The sequence below is a fragment of the Lutra lutra genome, chromosome 8 (assembly GCF_902655055.1).
Source record: "Lutra lutra chromosome 8, mLutLut1.2, whole genome shotgun sequence".
NCBI lineage: Eukaryota > Metazoa > Chordata > Mammalia > Carnivora > Mustelidae > Lutra > Lutra lutra.
The window spans coordinates 88422021-88441542 of NC_062285.1; the positions used below are offsets into that span (position 1 = coordinate 88422021).

The window sequence follows — 19522 nt, forward strand, 5'->3', positions numbered from 1 at the left end:
TGAAAGGAAAGGACTTATTTTGCTACAGTGGGAAAAAAATGTGGAGTTCAGAAATTGCTGCATTTAACTGTATCCCCACTTAATCTCTGCACAATGTTTTATGGCGATGTCTCACTTCCCTTTACTTCCTTTTCACACTAAGATTTTGAATGAGAAATATATCAAGTTGACTGATTGTTTGCCTTATCTGATCTAGGCTGGTTTCTACACCTCTCTTCTCTTTTTTCTCCCAGTAACTACTTTCCACTATGACAATTGCCATTTTGGAAGTGACAGGTGCCTGAGGGCAAAGGCATCAGAGCAATGAAGATCAGAATGTTTGCTAAGGATCACTTTTTCCATAGAATGTAGTTTTACTGAATCCTTGAAATGCAGAACCAAATGAACCTCCTTTTTTGTGGAAAAAAAACAATCCAAACTATTATAAACCCAAGAAACTAACAGAAGCACTTAAATCTTAGAACAAAATTTTTATTTTTCAAGCTTGGACATTTTTCTGAAGTACATTTGTAATCTAAATACTCCTCTCTCTTCTTCCTTTTGCAACATACCATTTCGATCTGTTTGTTTACAGAATGAAGGCCTTAAGGAAAAGCCTTATTTGCATTCCCCCAAAAGAAATAAATAAGTATTTGTCTCTAGGATCCATTTAACTGGACTTGGCTAAATCCTGGTAGAGGCTCCGCTTTTTATATCAGACCCAGAAAAGAATGGATAACATTTCATTACCAATAAATTCTAATACTATAGCTAAGCAGTCCATTAAATTATTTAAATGCATGTATTGAGCTCCTATAATGTGCAAAGTATTGTTCCAAAGTAGACACTCTTCCTTAGATGTAAAGGGGGGCTACTGAAATGATAACTTTGGGAATTTATGACTTTGATATCCCCCAAAATACCCTAATGATAGGAAAATTTGCTGCCGCTGTTGCTCCTGTTGCTTCCTGAAATATCCAATTAATTTCTAGGGAACAACCCACCCATTGGAAGACTATGATGCAAACTTAAGCATTAATAAAAGATGGAGTCAGGGAGTAGTTGTGCTTTTGAGACACAACCCAGACGACGATGTAAAGTACATTCTGGTGATCTAAAATGCTAGCATTCGTACAAGGTGGTCTAAGAAATGATACCAGTTTAAAAAGAAACCAGTGCCAGCTTCAAAAGAAACAAGGATCAATTGCAATTTATAGGAGAAATAAAAACACAGAATCACTAAGCTCTCTCCCCAGCGCTGAGATTACAGTTCCTCAGACATTCTGCCACCACTGGGAAACATGGGGGTAGACCGGGTAAATTTAAAGCATGTTAAACAACTAAATAACACAGCCAAGTGTTGGGTGTGTGGTTCCCAAAGGCTTTTCAACATATTTTCAACATTATGGCTGTAGGAATGGAAATTGAAGAAATGGTAAGTATTTTCTTAGAGACAGCTTGTGATTCCCTACAGCTCCCAAAGTTAAAGTATAACACATCACCACATAAGCTATTTGCCTATCACCCACAAGACATAATGTCACAAGACATAATGTCACAAGACATGAGGCTGCCCTGGTCTGAGTGCCTCCCTCTCATGACTCTAATGGGTTCTTTTCCTCCCCGAACAAAATAGGTTCCCTTTCAGGTCAAGTGTTATTTGCTGGCGAAGTACCTTCAGGATAAATATGCTTGCATCCTTTCTATAGCCCGCAAGTCAAACCTCCATTGGGAAGCCTAAATTCGTCTGTGGTCTCTCTATTCAGAACTTCCCACATTTACCTAAAAGGATCACTCAGATCACTAGAAAATAAAATTCCCCCTCTCCTGGAGAGAGACTTATTCAAGGAGAGCAATGCTATTTCCAAGTCATGCCCCACCTTAGGAAGGCAAAACTCAGCGTCATCTCCTGAAAAGAGCCTCCACAGCCTCCCGATCAGAAACATGCTATTCCTATTATTTTCTAAACGTGGCATGGTGATTAAATACATTTAAATGCAAATAATAAACAGCAATTAAATAACAAACTTAAAATAAATTAAAAAAAAAAAAAAACAAGGCCAGCAGTCTTCAGAGAAGGTAACAAAGGTCAATTTGCATTAAGTTCACGGTCCTTTGTGTACCAGTTCCTGCAATGAGTGGGCAACACTGCCCTCTAGAGGGGTATTTTGTTATATCCCTTACTTCGCAGGGTGGGAAATTGCCCCAGGACGCCCTGACAGATCCTGCACATACTCTTTCTTTCACTTTTGGGACCCTGTCTGTCCTTGACCTTCTGTGAATGACTCTGAAGACCATGGAGCCCCTGGAGAGGCCGTGAGACTTCATGAACGCCCACGAGGGGATCAGAAACCAACAACATCTGTTGCAGTACTCTTCAAAACTTAGTGGATATCAGGATTCCCCTGTGGGCTTGTTTTAAACACAGGCTGCTGGGCCCCACCTCCAGAGTTTCTGATTCCTTAAGTCGACTGTTGAGTCCAAGAAGTTGCCTTTCTACCAAGCTCCCAGGTGATGCTAATGTTGCCAGTCGGACAGGGGGAGGGGGGCACACACTTCCTGAGTCAGACACTGTGCTTGGCACTTCATCTCAATACCTTAAAACAGGGTGACTTTAGCATCTGTTTCACAGACCAGGAAGCCAAGTCTCAGAGAAATTAAGTGGCCAAGGTCCCACAGTAGTGACAGAGCCTATAATAAACCCAGGACTAACTCAAAGCCACTGATCTCTTCTGTGCACTAGGATGCGGGTAAGGAAGGTTGTGCATCACTTCATCGTCCTTGGCCTCAGCGGCTTGTTGCAAGGGGGTGGGATTCAGATGACCGTTTACTCGGTTTCCCTCCCAGAATATCCGGAGGTCTGGCTATGAAGCCCTTCAGAAATACCCACTCTGCCCCAGGCTGGATTTGAGAGCAGGCACCCAGAGGGTGGAAGGAAGAGTGTGAGAATGGGAGAGGCCCCTCTTGGGTCCTGAACCCTGCTACACAGTTCAGAGGGACCTGATTTGCTCCGGACTCTGGAGTTGTTTATACTCAGAAACTCTGGAAGAGAAGTTTTAAAAGCTAGTGTCTCCTCCTCATTTTGAGGACCTCAGAGCCTAGTGGGGCTTGGAGAGGCCCCAGAGGGTGGCCTCACACACAGCCTCCCCAACCTCTGCTCAAACCACCAGGGCTGGGGCAAGGACCCTGAGTCAACTTTAATACAGGGGCGCCCACCAGTGTGGCAACTGAACGGTTTTGATAAAGAACAAGAGTTTTCAGTTCACATAGCCCATAGGATTAGGCAAGTAAAAAGTCCCTAGCACACAACCCCAGGCAGGATGCCACGGTGATAGGAAAAGAAGGGCTCTGGGCACTCCCTCCTTCCCCCCAGTTTCAAGAACAGTCTTTCTCATCCTTTGCATTCCGCTCCTCATCCAACTTGGTGTTGTTTTCCTGAGGGAGCTACAAATCTAGAGCATCCCATGGGGATGGTTTTTGGCCTCGGTCATGAAGGGAAAGGATGTTCTCAGAAAAACAGCGCTGCGGACTGGTCAGCAGAGATCTTGAGGTCGCGGCCACGGCCGCCCTTCGTGCAGAGCTGGACTCTGGACTCCAGCTGCTCGCTGAGTTCGTCCAGGGCCCCGGTGCAGGACTCCAGGCTCTCCGCCAGTTTCTGAATCTTGGCCTTCAGCACAGCCTGGCTCACCCTGGTGGCCCCTTCCGCCCGCCTGGGGATAAGGAAGCCACGTGAGCCGAAGAAGACGACGCAGTAGACAGAGTTGTACAGGGCGATGGAGGCGTTCCGGCCGCACTGCAGCAGCTGGCGGTCCCCGCGGCCCTGGCCGCGGCAGAAGAACTCGAGGCAGCTCAGGATCTCGCGCATCTGGTCCTGGCAGGTGGCGGCGATCTCCTGCACCCTGCGCAGCTCCCGGGAATTGCAGAAGATCAGGGCGAGGTCGGACGTGATGGTGACGGCCCCTCCGGCGGTCGCCACCCCCAGCCCCACGGCCGACGCCACCAGCGACACGCCCAGGGTGACCGGGCTGAGCGAGAGCCCCACGATGGCTGCCACGGCGCCCGCGGCGCTCAGCGAGCTGCCAGCCACGTTGGCCGCCAGGGAGCGCCGGCGGAGGCGTTCGAGGCGCCGGGCCACCTCGCGCAGGCGCAGCACCTGCCCGTGCAGCCGGCCGCGGCGGTCCAGCAGCAGCCCCTGGAAGCGGCGCAGCGCGTCGGCGCCCTGCAGCTCCCGGGCCGCAGGCCGCTCCATGCCCTGCGGGGACACAGACGCGCGGTTAGAGTCCGGAGCCTCCGTGCCCGCCCGCGCCGCGCTCGCGCCTCCCGCACGCCCGGGTTAGACACGACAGCCCTGGCGGCGCCGGGGGCGGGGGAACAAACAGGCCCCCGCCCGGCGAGGCCTGCGTGTCGAGCTCGCAGAGACAGGTTCTGGAATCTGGAAGGAGCCACACAAGTGCTCGGGACCTTAAAACGCACGTGCAAGCGGGAGGGAGGCTCTGGTCCGCTTCTCTCCGGGGGAGCGTTAAGGGTGCACTTGATTAACTGTTCCATAAGCTCAGGGAGGAGGGAGTGGTGGCTCTGGAAATCTACTACGCTGAGGCCTCTGCTCTGCTAGAAGGATCGCACTTTGCAGGTGCTGGGTTGTACCAGCTCACAAAGCCCTTTCCTTACATGAAGACTTGGATCCTACGAGTTTGGCAAGACATTTTTTTCCCCCTCTGATGAGAGAAAAAGACAAGCCCCCCCAAAACTCAAAAATCATACTGTCTCTTGGATGTAAGAAACTAATCATTCTAAGTTAGATAGTTCCCTGAAGCGACTCTCCTGCTTGTTATTTTTCCAGGCTCTGACTTTAGAATCAAGCCTAAGATGTCCTTTGGGCAGTTTTTTCTATTCTCACTATTTGGTGGGTGCACAATTAAAACTAAATTGCATTAAATTAATACCACTGTGTTTCTTTATGATGAAATCTTTCTTTAGAAATGAATAATGGCTGAATAAAATAAAGTGCCCAGCATTTTAGTTTAACAACTCACCGAGGGCTACCTCGTACCAAGTTGAAGTCAACTGAAGATGACTAAGAGAACTGCGTTTCTGGGGTAAAGGTACCTCCTTCCTAGTTGCTAGAGAGTCCCACCTTCATATCCACTGTACTCCTCGTTATTAGGAACTTTTCGAAAGTGGCAAATGAGCCATAGAAATAGAGCATTTCGATACTGTGAGGTATCAGAGCAGAATCATTTTCTCCTCTGAAAGATGAGAAAATCAAAATACAGACATGTTCTAGATGCAGCTGATTCTTCACAGAACCTTCTAGAATCTTGGTCTCCTGACTCCTTGGTCTTAATTTTATTTGCATGCCCTGGTTATCCCACCCACCAGTGATACATTCCCAGGCAAAGACACCTCTTAGCAAAATGAGGAAACGTCACAGAAAATATGTAGTGGACCAAGGATATAACCCCAGGATTACAATTCCAATGGCTGTCTTTTAGACAGAATCCCTCTGGCCTCCCCCACTTACCATTCACTTCTGGCTATCTCCAGGAAAGAAAAATCTGAGGCTGTTTCTGGATGAGCATGTTTTATAGTCCCAGAGAACCAATGACTGCCCTGGGAAAGCCTTGTCTCATTCTGAGAATTTGCCGTTTCCTGTCCTAACCCCTGCTGCCTTCAACCAGAAGGATGTGACATGGTGGAAAATGACCTGCCAGCCACACAGCACATCCCGTATTTAGGAAACGAACATTGTGTGTTCGCTTTCCCCCAAACGCAGGAAAAGACCCACAGGCTCTTCCCCAACTTGAAACAAGTGTTGTCATTCTCCCAGGGGGCATACCCTGCCTTTCCTCTCCTGAGAATAGCTAATGACGTTATATGGGAGGACAAAAAACGCACCCTAGGCTGACCAATTATAGTGTTTCTTGAGAAGACATCATTACAAAATCATTTTTTTTTTTAAAGAAAAAGAAAGGAGGGAACCCTCTTATGTCTGATATAGCCACTTATAGTCCACTGTTGTATTTTAAAAAGCATGATGAGGCCGCGTGGTTGAAACGCGATCCACTCAGCGCGCAGCCTTAAGAATGTAAGGCCACACCCACAGGAAGTGCTCCGTGCAGTTTCGGGCATCTCCAGCTGTGGAGAAGATGCTGGAGGTCTCAGAAAGGGCACATGGCAGGCCAAATACGTCAGAGAAATCAGTTGGGTCAGGCTGCACAAGGAGCTAATTATACACTTTCAACAGCAGCTGCAATTTGGCTTCCTGGGTTTTCATTTGAAGTGGCAGTTGTGTCCATGTAATAGTTAAGTGAACAGATTTTAGTCCCAGGTTAGTGGAACATAGGCTGAAGGGCAATTATCTGGGTATTCAGGAGGGAAAAACACGTATAGCATCCGTGGCTGCTTTCTGGGGCATTCAGATCAGTGTCTGGAGCTCAGCCGGGAAACCTCAAATACATCATCCTTCTCGTTCTTGCACCCTCCAATGAGGATTATTTCACTTAAATAATCATTGTCCCAACTCTCTGGTTCATCTAGAAAGTCTTAACAGCCTTTTCTTTCTGGAACACAATTAAATTCTCCACCTTTTTAACTATGCTTGGTATTTATCAACACAACACCATTTGCTACTATTTACAACCATAGTCCTTTTTTTTTTTTAAGATTTTATTTATTTATTTGAAGGAGAGAGCAAGCATGAACAATAGGAGGGGCAGAGGTAGAGGGAGAAGCAGACTCCCCACTGAGCAGGGAGCCCGATGTGGGACTTGATCCCAAGACCTAGAGATCATGACCTGAGCCAAAGGCAGACCCTTAACCACCGGAGCAACCCAGGTGCCCCATAAACTATTCTTCAGTTTCCAGCTTTCCTTGCTATTTTCTTGTGTGTTGGGGGTTTAGATGACTATGATTAAATTTTTATCTCTTGGATGAGGAATTTTAATGGGATACAGAAGGACCATCTTCTTTGGAGCATGAGTAATCATAGTACAGACCTGTACTATGAAGAAGAAAGAGAAAGTATAGGAGAATGGTCAACATAATACTTTGAATTATTTATAAGAATGGACACTTGAGGGGCGCCTGGGTGGCTCAGTTGGTTAAGCATCTGCCTTTGGCTCAGGTCGTGATCCCAGGACCCTGGGATCCAGCCCCATGTCAAGCCCCGCATTGGGCTCCTTGCTTAGCAGGGATCCTGCTTCTCCCTCTCCCTCTGTCTGCCCCTCCCTCTGCTTGTATACCCTCTCTCTGTGTCAAATAAATAAAATCTTAAAAAAAAAAAAACTTTAAAAAATAAAAATGAAACATTTCTTTCTCAAGTTATAAAAAGTTGTGGTTTTTTTAATTGCAATGTAATGTATCTCGCAATGTCAGTATTTTACTACTCACAAACTAAACATAGGATTTATAAAATATTAATTCACAGTGTACTACAGGGGTAAAGCAACACAAGTTTAGAATTATATGATGAGGACTTTTTCCTTTTAATCTTTATCAGTATATCTCAGTGACTATACATAGAACCTCTTTGGAGACTATTCATGACTGTGAGGTCTCTCAAACTTTCCTTTGTTAATAGGTCCTAATATGTACAGTCACTCAAATAAAAGTAAGTGAAAAGAATAACTCCTATCCATCTGAGGAATTTTGTCCTTGTGTTTCATTAATGTCTTGTGAATGTAAGTGCTCTAGAACATAATGAAGCTCTCAGAATTGCTTGTTGAATTAAACTAAACAGGGTCGCCTGGGTGGCTCAGTCAGTTGAGCGTCTGCCTTCGGCTCAGGTCATGATCCCAGGTTATTGGAATCAAGCCCTGCATCAGGCCCCCTGCTCAGTGAGGAGTCTGCTTCTCCTTCTCCTTCTGCCTCTCCCCCTGCTCATGATTCCTCTCTCTCTCTTGAACAAATAAAATCTTTTAAAGAAAGAAAGAAAGAAAGAAAGAAAGAAAGAAAGAAAGAAAGAAAGAAAGAAAGAAACTAAAGTATTTTGTTCTCTCAAAGAAATGTCATTATTTTCATAATTTTATGAGAATTTAGCATGAAATTCTCTCTTGGAATATGTAAGCTGGTAGATTACTTAGATCGCTATACACCAGAGGACTTTCAGAACATTATGTTGCAATGATATCTCAACTATTATTGTCATCAACTCATGGAATGCACAGGGGAAAAAAAAAAAAAACATCCAGTGAACTCCAGCCATCTTCATTTTTCCATACTGGCCTCTGAAGCTTGTTAATGTACACACTTCTCATTAACCACTATTGTTTAAACGCTGGTCTGTGTTCTTTTTCCCACTTAACGTTTCTGCAGATACACACTTCTCTATGTTGACACAGTCCTCACCTCTGTCATTTTTAATAGCTATGTAATAATCCTATTGTTTGCTTAGTCATTTCCCTATTAGACACTTGGATAGCTTCCAGGGTTTGTTTTTTTTTTTTTTTTTCCCACAATTATAACTAGAGTTGCCTGGAACATCTGTGTACATTTTACCCATTTGGATTATTTCTTTGGGGAGTATTCACAAATAGGAAAATCCCAAGTGAAGGAAGGAGAACATTTTTGTAGTTTTTGTTACAGTGGCTATACTGCTTTCCAGAAGAACCATTTTAAAATGCCCTTAGCTTTTAGGAATCCCAGCTATAGGATTTAAGACAACTCAGTTTTCTTATATAATGGTTCACTTGCTTGGTTTATTTCACCTCCGTGAATGTGTATTGGAAACCTACTGTGTGCCAGGCATCATGCTAGATTTTGAGGACTAAAACCTGAATAAGACAGAAATGGTGTCTTATAAGACAGGAAATGGCAGTCTGTTAGACTGAAAGCTACAGAAAAAAATCATTTCAAGTCGATGTGGAGAGTGTCAGATGTGTGTGCACTGAGGAAGCAGAGTTGGAAAGTGCATGCCTAGGAAGTTCCAGGGAGGGCTTTCTGGAAGCGTATCTACTTGAGAGTTGAACAGATGTTATTTGGACTGAATTAGGAGGGAGAGGACAGAAGAAGGGAACAGAATGGACAAAGGCATGGAGGAATGTTCAAGATGTTTTAGACAATTCCACTTGGCTAAGCATAAAGCTGGGACTGTCCAGGAATGAGGCTGAGAGGGTATGTACAGATAAATCCTGATGGCTCTCAAATGCCACATGGGGGACAGGGAGCCAGGGAAGGCCTTAATCTGTGGCTTTACAGGGTTAGATTTGCCATCACTGACAGTTGTATGAAGGACGGTTTCCAGAGAAACACAGTTAAAAGGCCAGAAATGAGTTAGAAGGCTACTAAAGTAAATGAATGAGATTATTGTGGATTTGACAAGTATTGCCAAGACGGAATGGAGTAGATAAAAGAAAAAATATGTATTTTGGGGTGGTTTTTTTTTAAGGTTTTTTGTTTATTTATTTTTGCAAGAGAGAGAGAGAGCAAGCACACACTCAGAAGCCAGCAGGGGGCCAGAGAGAGAAGCAGACTCCCCACTAAGCAAGGAATCCAATGTGGGACTGGATCCCAGGGCCCTGGGATCATGACCTGAGCTGAAGACAGGTGCTTAACCGGCTGAGCCACCGAGGTGCTCAAGAAAATATCTATTTTGAAACAAAACTGGCAACTCATCGTTAAAGTTTCTGCTCAGACATGGCACTACTTATCATACCCACTTACATTCTATTGGTCAACCAAGTCACATGGCCAACAACGATGGGATAAAGAAGTAACTCCTGCCACAGCAGGAGGCAAGAGGAAGAAATGCAAACCATCAGGCCATCTACCAGAGTGCTTTTCTTGTGGAGGAGATATATATTCCAAGATGAACTACAACACCACAAGCCATCTCGTACACTCTCTTCGTCCTCAGTTATTTCTCGGGAATTAGAGTCTCTCTGTGAATATAGAAAGCATCTCACTCTGGCTAATATAATCAAACTATTGGAAACTATTGATATGTGCCTGCAGGAGCGTGCCTGAGAATGAACCAAGGAGCTCTGCCAAACCAAAGCTGGAAGGATAGCAGCTGTCTTACAGCTGGAATGGCCTGTTTGGATGCCACTGACCAACCACTGCTCTTTCTTGTACTGGCATCAGCTTACGCATCAAAATTCTAGGAGTGACCACTGGCTTGGCCGAGCTTGGGTCAAGTGCCCATCCCCTGTCTGCACTGGGTAGAGAGAGGGAGAGTGAATCATTCCAGCTTCCAAATGCAAGATAGTTACAGAACTTTACCCTCGCATTAACACTACCTATACTCAGAGAGAAGAAATTTTACAGTAGGAAATTATGGTGGGGTGTCAGAGGAGAGAGAAAATGATGCCTAAGGAAAAAAAGAAATAAGAAAAAGAAAGCATCCACCATAAATGTTTTCATCTATTTTGACCTACCTGGAGTTTATAATGGTGCTTGATGGAAGTTAGGCTAATTCTTCTCCAGATTGACATAATAATTTTCTCACTTTTATAAAATAATACTATGCTTTCCGATAAATGTGTTCTATACATGGGCTAATTTGTCTTATATTGATTTGTTACTATTGTCTACATCTATTTCTAGAAGCACAATTCTGTTTCCCTGATCAATTTGTTTTTGATTCAGTATAATATAATTTTGAAAATCACTGCTTCACATTGTATTTTTTTTAAGATTTTATTTATTTATTTGACAGACAGAGATCACAAGTAGGCAGAGAGGCAGGCAGAGAGAGCGGGGGGGGGGGGGGGAAGCAGACTCCTCGCTGAGCAGAGAGCCAGATGCGGGGCTCTATCCCAGGACCCTGGGACCATGACCTGAGCCAAAGGCAGAGGCTTTAACCCACTGAGCCACACAGCTGCCCCCAAATTGTATTTTTAAAATGAGAACCTGTCATCATTGTCTTCTTCTGGGAAAAAAAATATAATCTTACTTATTCTTCTGGACAAATCTGACACTGAGAGCTCTTTGGTTGGCCCAGTCTCCCTGAAGCCAGTTTGATTTTGTCCTCCTTCCCCCTCCACAGGTGTGCACACATGCACAGCACACCTGGGATCACGTGGGTGAAACATACATTACCTCATTAACATAGAAGCATTTGCCCCATAGGCTCCATTACAGCATATCTTCTTTACCACAAGCCTCTTCTGCTGGTGCCAGAAAGACTGCAGCTGAGTCCACATCCCGCCAATAGCCATAAAGATTCTCTTATCTCCCAGGACAGGACACCAGGAAACTATTACCTTTGTCTCTCCCTTTCCCAAGCTTAGTCATTATCTCTCAAGTTCTCACACATATACAATAATCATTGCAACCTGGATTAGAACACCTGCTGGCTTTATATGTACAGAGGCATAATAAATTTTAAGCTCTCCCCCAACTTTTAGACTCCTTGAAGGGTTTAATTTTTAGCGTGTCTCTTATAGGCAAGAGAATGTTGGATTTTGGTTTTCTTTTTTGACTTTGCTCAAAGCCTATTTTTTTAATAGAAGAATTTAGTCATTTCACATTAAACATTATAGTGAAGCAAGGATGTATCTTCCAATACACTGAAAGTGGATTGTTACTGTTCTGGTTATTTGCTTTTTAAAAAAATGAATAAATGGTTTCTATAGTAGGGTTTAAACTCTATTTGTTTTTGAATTGGGTGAGAAAATAACTTTTAATCCACTTTTCCTAAAATTTAGCACTTTAAAAAAGTATCTCTGCCTTTACTTTCTATGCTAAAAAAATTTTAAGTTACCTTTGAAAAAGAGGGAAAGCATATTCTACAAGGTAAAGCTCTGCACCAGGCTTGAGTCCTGGCTCCCTCAGAAATTTTTTTTTTACCTTTCAGCTATGGAACAATCTAAAAGTGATTTTTAACTCATCAATTTATAATGTTCTCTGCCTTGTCTGCAACTGTAGCAGGTAGCTTAAGAATATAACCCCTAACCTTGGTCTAACAGTATCTCTTCATCTCCTTCCAGAAGATTCCAGGATCTGTATTAGTACTACATTACATCCTGCTTCACCCAACTGTAGCCAACTGGACCAGAGGTGACCAGCTGAACCAAACTTGGCCAATCCGATTCTTTCTCCTGGGAGTTTAGAAAATGAACCCAAAGAGAGTTGAGTTCATCCAGTGGCCACAACTGAAGTATGGAAGTCCAGATCTGTGAGTCAGCTACATTTTGCCTATTATGTGCCCCCAAAGAACAGAGAAGTTGTGTTTGCCGGGAACAAGAGAGAGACAGGGACCTGCCTGGAGGCAAACAGAAGAGTCTCACTTTTTCTTTTTCTCCATCACTGTGTTCCATCAGCCATCTGTGTATCCTTAGTTTCCTTTTATTCCTTGAGAGATCTTTGAGTTCTCATCTTTATAACAGAGAACCCTAACCAACACTACAGCATACAAAATTTACTCTTTAACATTAAAATAATTAACATGTAGGGCACCTGGGTGGCTCAGTCGGTTGAGCAGCTGACTCTTGGTTTCTGCTCTGGTTGTGATCTTAGAGTTGTGAGATTAAAGCCCCTCATCAGGCTTTGTACTCATCAGGGAGGCTGCTGGAGATTTTCTCTCTCCCTCTGCCCCACCCCCCTCCTCTCCCGCTAAAAATAAATTTAAAAACCTTTAAAAAATAATAATAATAGGGGCGCCTGAGTGGGACAGTCACATAAGTGTCTGCCTTCCACTCAGGTCATGATCCTGGAGTCCCAAGATGGAGCCCCGCATGGGGCACCCTGCTCAGTGAGGAGTCTGCTTCTCCTTCTCCCTCTGCTCCTCTCCCTCGCAACTTGTGTTTTCTCTCTCTCTCTCTCTCTCACTCACTCTCTCAAGTAAATAAATAAAATCTTTAAAAATAATAATAATGAAAATGGATTGGGGAGTGTTTCTCTCTGCAGCGCCCATGAATGAGTCAATTATTAATCATTTAGGGGTTCTCCTACTTGGTCTTCACATTAACTGTAAAAATGCTCTGTTTTCATGGGAAATATAGTTATCTTGATTTCCCTAGCCACCAAAGAAGTACTTTTTGTAACATGTTTATATAAAATAAAAATGTAGAAATTTAGAAAGTTTTCCTTCTCCATCTGTTCTCACCCTCTAGAAGCAACACTGAGGTTCATAGTTTGCCACGTGTTCTTACCTAATGTTTATGCAAATATGTGTTGTGAGTTTCTTTTACAAAAGTAGCATACTGTTGTATATATTGCTATGCAACTTTTTTTTCACTTAAAAAATATAACATAAACATCGTGCTAGTCATTTTCTTATCCCCATAGGTCATTTTTTGGACTTTCTCTCTGTCCTACTCCGTGTCCCAGCAGGCTGACCCCTATGGATCGTTTCACTCAGCCTCCTTTGCCAGATGTTTCTGACTGGGGCCAGCCAATGGGAGGGACTAGCAAGAGATCAGAGCATAGGAGGGAAGAAGTCAGAGTGTTCTTTGCCTGTTTTCACCAGCCACAGCTCTGTCTCTTGCAGTAGATTCATCCCTTTTTGTCTATAGTTCCATTGGTGGCCCTGCCTCTATGGTTTCAAATGTCACTGGGCTCCTGTTTTGTCCTCTCCTCTGTACCCAAAGCCCTAGGGATGGTAATGGCTTTCCATTATTACTAGTCTGTAGGAACTTGCCCATCTCTTCTTTGTTAGCCTAATACTGCTCAGCCTCTGTAAGTAAACCCTTTCTTGAAATTTCTTCATTTGAGGGGCACTTGGGTGGCTCAGTTGGTTAAGTGTCTGCCTTCAGTTCAGAAGATCAGATCCCCAGGTCCTGGGATTGAGTCCCACATTGAACTCCCTGCTCAGTGGGAAGTCTGCTGCCCCCTCTCCATCTGCCTCTCTCTCGCTTTCAAATAAATAAGTAAATGAAATCTTTTTTTAAAAAAATCTCTTCAGTGTCTGCCTTCGGCTCAGGTTATGATCCCAGAGTACTGGGATCGAGCCTCACGTCAGGCTCCCTGCTCACTGGAAATCCTGCTTCTCCTTCTCTCTCTGTCTACCCCTCTGCCTACTTGTGCTATCTCTCTGTCAAATAAATAAACAAAATCTTAAAAAAAAAAATTTCGTTTTAAAAGGGGTGCCTGGGTGGCTCAGTGGGTTAAGCTTCTGCCTTCAGCTCAGGTCATGATCTCAGGGTCCTGGGATCGAGCCCCTCACTGGGCTCTCTGCTCAGCAGGGAGCCTTCTTACCCTCCACCCCACCTTCCTCTCTGCCTACTTGTGATCTCTCTTTTTCTCTGTCAAATAAATAAATTTGAAATCTTATTTTAAAAATCTCTTCATTTGAACCAGCTGGGGTGAGTTCTTTTTCCTCCCAGGACCTTCTTTTTTTTTTTTTTTTTTTAAGATTTTATTTATTTATCTGACAGACAGAGATCACAAGTAGGCAGAGAGGCAGGCAGAGAGAGAGGAAGGGAAGCAGGCTCCCTGCTGACTTCTGTGAGCCCGATGCAGGGCTCAATCCCAGGACCCTGGGATCATGACCTCAGCGGAAGGTAGAGGCTTTAACCCACTGAGCCACCCAGACACCCATGACCTTCTTATATTCAGATATTTTTGTCCAAGGTGATATATGTAGCTGTCACACAATTTATGGGCAGGTCATGATTTACTTACCCATTCTTTTACTGGTGGCCATTTATCATATCTTCAATTGAATTGTTTATTACAAATCGTGGTATAGTGACTATTCTTGGGTGTGGTCATGTGTATGTTTGTGTACAGGTGAGTATTTCTGTAGGAGAGATTCCTAAAAGTGAAATTGCTGGAACAAAAGACATACATATTTTGAATTTGATAAATATTTTCTCTCCCTCCTGGGCAGAGAGTCAAAGTCAACAACTTCCTTTCCCTGGAACATACGTACAATGAGCAACAAACAAGCTATAGCGACAATAAACAAAAAAGGAAGGCCCCAGTAAAACATGCCTGTTTAGACCATTAATCCAAAAGAAATCAAGAATATTTTTAAACCTAAAAATAAAGTAAGTCTTTATAAAAGAGTTTCTGAATCCTACAGCTATTCAGACAATGTAATCCTTCAATCAGCTTTATTTCAAGGAAAGAGAACAATTTCTGACTGTTTGAACTAATCTGACCAGAAAAAGTTCCAAGAGTCCCTAAGTGTATTAGATTAAGCACATGATTAAGAATAAAATCCGAAGAACATTCTGATGGTAAGTTGCAGAGGACATTCACATCCTGCACAACTTCTGTTTGGGGCCCAGACCCCAAGATGTCTGCTATCATGTTCTAGGCTTAAGCTTACAAGTTTTAATATCTCAGAAACAGAAATAAATTCAAGGAGGCAAGACAGATGTCCACTGAGCATTGAGTGTAGTAAATTAAAAATAATCTAAATTCCCATCATCTAGGGAAATGGTTGAACTACGTATGATATGTCCACGCTTTGGAAACTTGTGCCCTAATTTTAAAATGCACCTTCTTGCTTATGAGTGAAACTGAGCACGTTTCATATGTTTGGGGTTTTGCCCTTTTCTATATCTTTTTATGTGAATTTTCTGCTCATATCCTTTGCCCACGTTTCTATTGGATTGCCTTTTCTCTTATCCACATGTAGAAGGTTCACAGTGATTTGGGTACTAATTCTTGTTCTATATATGGGAAATGTTTACTTTCATCCAGTTGTTTGTCTTTTAATTATACTCATGGTGTTTGTTGTCCTGACATCATGTGACCCAATTATCAATCTATCAATATGGCTTTTTACCTTTCTGTGTCTTCTAATAATAGACTCTTCTAGGTTTTTAGTACCCCTTCCATTAAAATGTATGTACAGTAAGAAGTAGAAATTTAATATCAAAAGGAAGGCAAATTACCCCAACACCTAGCCTAGAAGACCCAGTGAATGTCTTCTTGCTTTTCATGGACTCTGGTCAGACCCATCTCTAGAACAGTCATTTAAATTAAGTGATAGGATAGGCTGATTGGCTGAAGTCCATCAAGGCAGCAGCTAGAGCTGATAATGCTGTCAGTCCCTCTCAACACACTTCAGTAAGGCTGAATGAATGAGCAGTGATAGCCAAAATACACTTTGGGAGACTGTTCCTAGTAGAAAATGCAATAAATGTTGGGGAAAAAAAAAAAAAAAAACAGATGTTTACTGCAAGGCCTTATGACTTACTAAGTCTCCATATTTCTATTAATTTATTTGCTTGGTCCTACATCAATATCACATTATTTAAATTACCAAGGTTTCTGACATGCTTGATAGCAGCTCATCATATCAGATCGCAAGAAAGCTCTCAAAGGGACACAGGAGGCAATGCTGGCCAAGATGAGACAATTTGGGCTTCACTAATAATTTGCAATAGATGAAGCTCATCAAATATATTTAAAACTATGAGAATATAATCATTTAAAAAGCCCCAAAACAGGGGCACCTGGGTGGCTCAGTTGGTTAAGCATCTGCCTTTGGCTCGGGTCATGATCCCAGTGTCCTGGGATCGATCCCTGTATCGGGCTCCCCATGGAGCAAGGGAGCAGGGATCCTGCTTCTCCGTCTCCCACTCCCCCTGCTTGTGTTCCCTCTCTTGCTGTGTCTCTCTCTGTCAAATAAATAAATAAAATCTTAAAAAAAAAAAAAAAAAAGAGCCCAAAACAGGGGCACCTGGCTGACTCAGTCAGTAAAGCCCACGATTCTTTTAAACTCAGGGTCTTGAGTTCAAGCCCCACACTGAACATGGAGCCTACTTAAAACAAACAAACAAACAAAAACCCAAACCAAAACAACAACAACAAAACACTCAACTAACCAGTTCACTTCTGAAGTATGGAAGAAAAATAATTCAGTATCTTGAAAGCTGATAAATTAAGGGACAGAACAAACATTTTTTTCTGCCTTTCCTATATGTGCTGAGTATAAGGAAATTCTAGAAAAGTCAGGAAATGGTTGCATAACTCTGTGAATGTACTAAAAAAACATTTAATCCCACCCTTCAAATACATGAACTGCATGGTATGTGAATTATATCTCAATAAAGTCATTCAAAAAACCAAAAGAAAGGTTACCTGTGGGGGAAGTCAGGGGGTTGAGATGGAGCTGGGACACATAAAAGAATTTCTGGGGTGGCTAACCAGGTTCTATTTCTTGACTCAGGTGGTGGTTACAAAGATGTTCTCTTTATAGTGATTTGTTTTGTGTCGTTTTCTAATCTGTTTTGTTTTTCAGTAAAAAGTTAAGTAAAACAAATCATTTATGTTTAGAGTGTGGATGAGAAGAGAGAGTGTAGAGTGAGTTCTTCAGTGTGCTTCTCTAAGCCCTGGGCCTGCTCCCTTGACTGATATCAATGCAGGATTGGCTCCAGCTGAAGGTTATGGGGTGTTCTGGGAAGAGGGGTTACGTCTGCTGTGGTTCAGTGGACCAACAACCACCACAAGATGGTCTGGTGAACGTGTGCACCACAAAGGGACCATGGATTGCCTCAGAACTGGGCTTCAGGCCTCCCCTGGAGAACCTTCCACCTGTGGTCTTGTTGCCTGAAAACATGAGTTTAGGTTCTAGTCTCTGAGTTTTTTTTGGAGATGATGGTGTGGGCAACAATTATTGGAAGATTTCATAGTTTTCTTGCCTGGGAGAAGTTTTCACTCAACTAAAAAGCAATTGTAGAAAGGACAAGTATGGCTCAGCCAGAAGAGTGCATGACTACTGCCCTCAGGGTTGTGAGTTTGAGCCCCAGGTTGGTGTAGATTTTACTTAAAAAAAACTTTAAAAAGGGACAAATAGTGTATTATTCCACTTCTATAAGGTAGGTAGACTACACAAATTTACATAAAGAGAAAGTAGAAGAGTGGTTACCAGGGGTTGGGAAGAGAGGGAAATAGGGAGTTTTTGCCTCACAGAGGCAGAGCTTCCATTTGGGATGATGTGAAAGTTCTGGAAATCAGTGGTGGTGATGGTTGCACAGCATTGTGAAAGTAGTTAATGCCGCTGAACTGCACACTTAAAAATGATTCAAATGGTAAATTGTAGGTTTATTTTACAGGTAAGAACAAATACCAAAAAACAGAACAGAAAGCAATTGCAGAGACAGGAGGGAAGCTCACTCTACAACTTAAACTAAATGGAGGAAAATGTAAAACTTTTGAAGAGATTAGCCATATTAAGAAATTCAGATGGTGTGGAGTTATCCTCACAAGATGCCCACCTTTATAAAGAGCCATGGGGAGCAGCAAATCTAGAGGCTGCTTATGAAGAGCCACACAGGTCCAGTTCTGGATTCCATGGTGAAGCAGATTTGATGGAAAAGAACGGATAGAGAGAAATCTGAGAAATTGGCTGCTGGTATCACAGGGAGGATAAAAGCACCAAAACACAAATCAAACTCCCTGCAACCACTCAGACTTTTCCCTCTGGCAGAGTCATCTCCAATACAGTTCTGAACTACAGGGACAGTTTCATCTGAGAACAGATCTTTTCATGTCTCTCCAGTCAGTCTCTCCTTTGTTCACAGACTTTGTTCTTCTGCCCTGTAGTAGGATTCTCCAGAGAAACAGAACCAATAAGATATACACACAGAGAAAGATTTATTTGAAAGAATTGGCTCACACAATTGTGGAGCAGGCAAGTCTGAACTTGGTGGAGCAGGCTGGCTGGCAAGAAATTCAGGGAAAAGTTGATGTTGCAATTTTGAGTGTGAAATCGACAGGCTGGAAAGTCAGGCTGGAGTAGACAGTGCAATCTGGAGGCAGATTTGCCTCTGTGAAAAACTTTAGTCTTTGCTTTTAAGGCCTTCAACTGATTGGACTAGGCCCACCCACATGGTGGAGAGTAATTTGTTTCACTCAGAATCTATTGATATAAAGGTAAATCACATCTGAGAAAACAACCTTCGGGGTACCTGAGTGGCTCAGTCAGTTAAGCATCTGTCTTCAGCTCAGGTCATGATTCCTGGATAAGCCCCACTTCTGGCTCCCTGCTCAGTGGGAGACTGCTTCTCCCTCTCCCTGCTTGTGCTCTCTCTCTCTCTCTTGCTCAAATAAATAGATAAAATATTTTTTTTAAATTAAAAAATAAAAAAACAACCTTCATAGCAACATCTAGACTGGTGGTTGACTAAACAACTGGGCACAACAGCCTAGCAAACTGACAACAGAATTAATTATCACATGCCTCATTCACTAATTCACAGCCCTCCATTGCCAGTGTGTCCAGGGGACCTCTTCTCCCTCCTGTATATCCAGAAAGCCTGTATGGACCCCCTCAAAATCTTTTCTACCAATCCTTTTTTTCCTAGCCTACCACATCCTTCAGAAGCAATGAGAAATACCCATTCACCAAAACATTTGCCTCGTTTTATTCTCTTGTGTACTATTTCACTCCACCATCCCTGTATCTTGATGTGGTGGGTTCTCCTCAGAGTTGATTCAGCTTTCAATCACACCTACTGCTGAACTTTTTATTTTTATTTCTATTTTTTTTTTTTTTAAGAGAGAAAGAGATAAAAGGGAGGAGGGGCAGAGGGAGAGGGAGAGAGAATCTCAAGCAGGCTCATGCCCAACGTGGAGCCCAACGCAAGGCTCAGTCTCACGACCTTGAGATCATGACCTGAACCAAAATCAAGAGTCAGATGTTTAA

At 43.0% G+C, this 19522-nt stretch overlaps 1 protein-coding gene across 1 annotated transcript; it reads right to left on the reverse strand.

Moving 5' to 3' along the window:
• Positions 1–450: 450 nt before the first annotated feature.
• Positions 451–5760, reverse strand: APOLD1 (apolipoprotein L domain containing 1). The gene is made up of 2 exons (XM_047740855.1): positions 5501–5760; positions 451–4231 (listed from the first exon to the last, which is right to left on the reverse strand). The coding sequence occupies exons 1-2, from the start codon at positions 5501–5503 to the stop codon at positions 3488–3490; spliced, it is 747 nt and encodes a 248-aa protein (XP_047596811.1). The 5' UTR covers positions 5504–5760; the 3' UTR covers positions 451–3487.
• Between the last annotated feature and the right edge of the window lie 13762 nt (positions 5761–19522).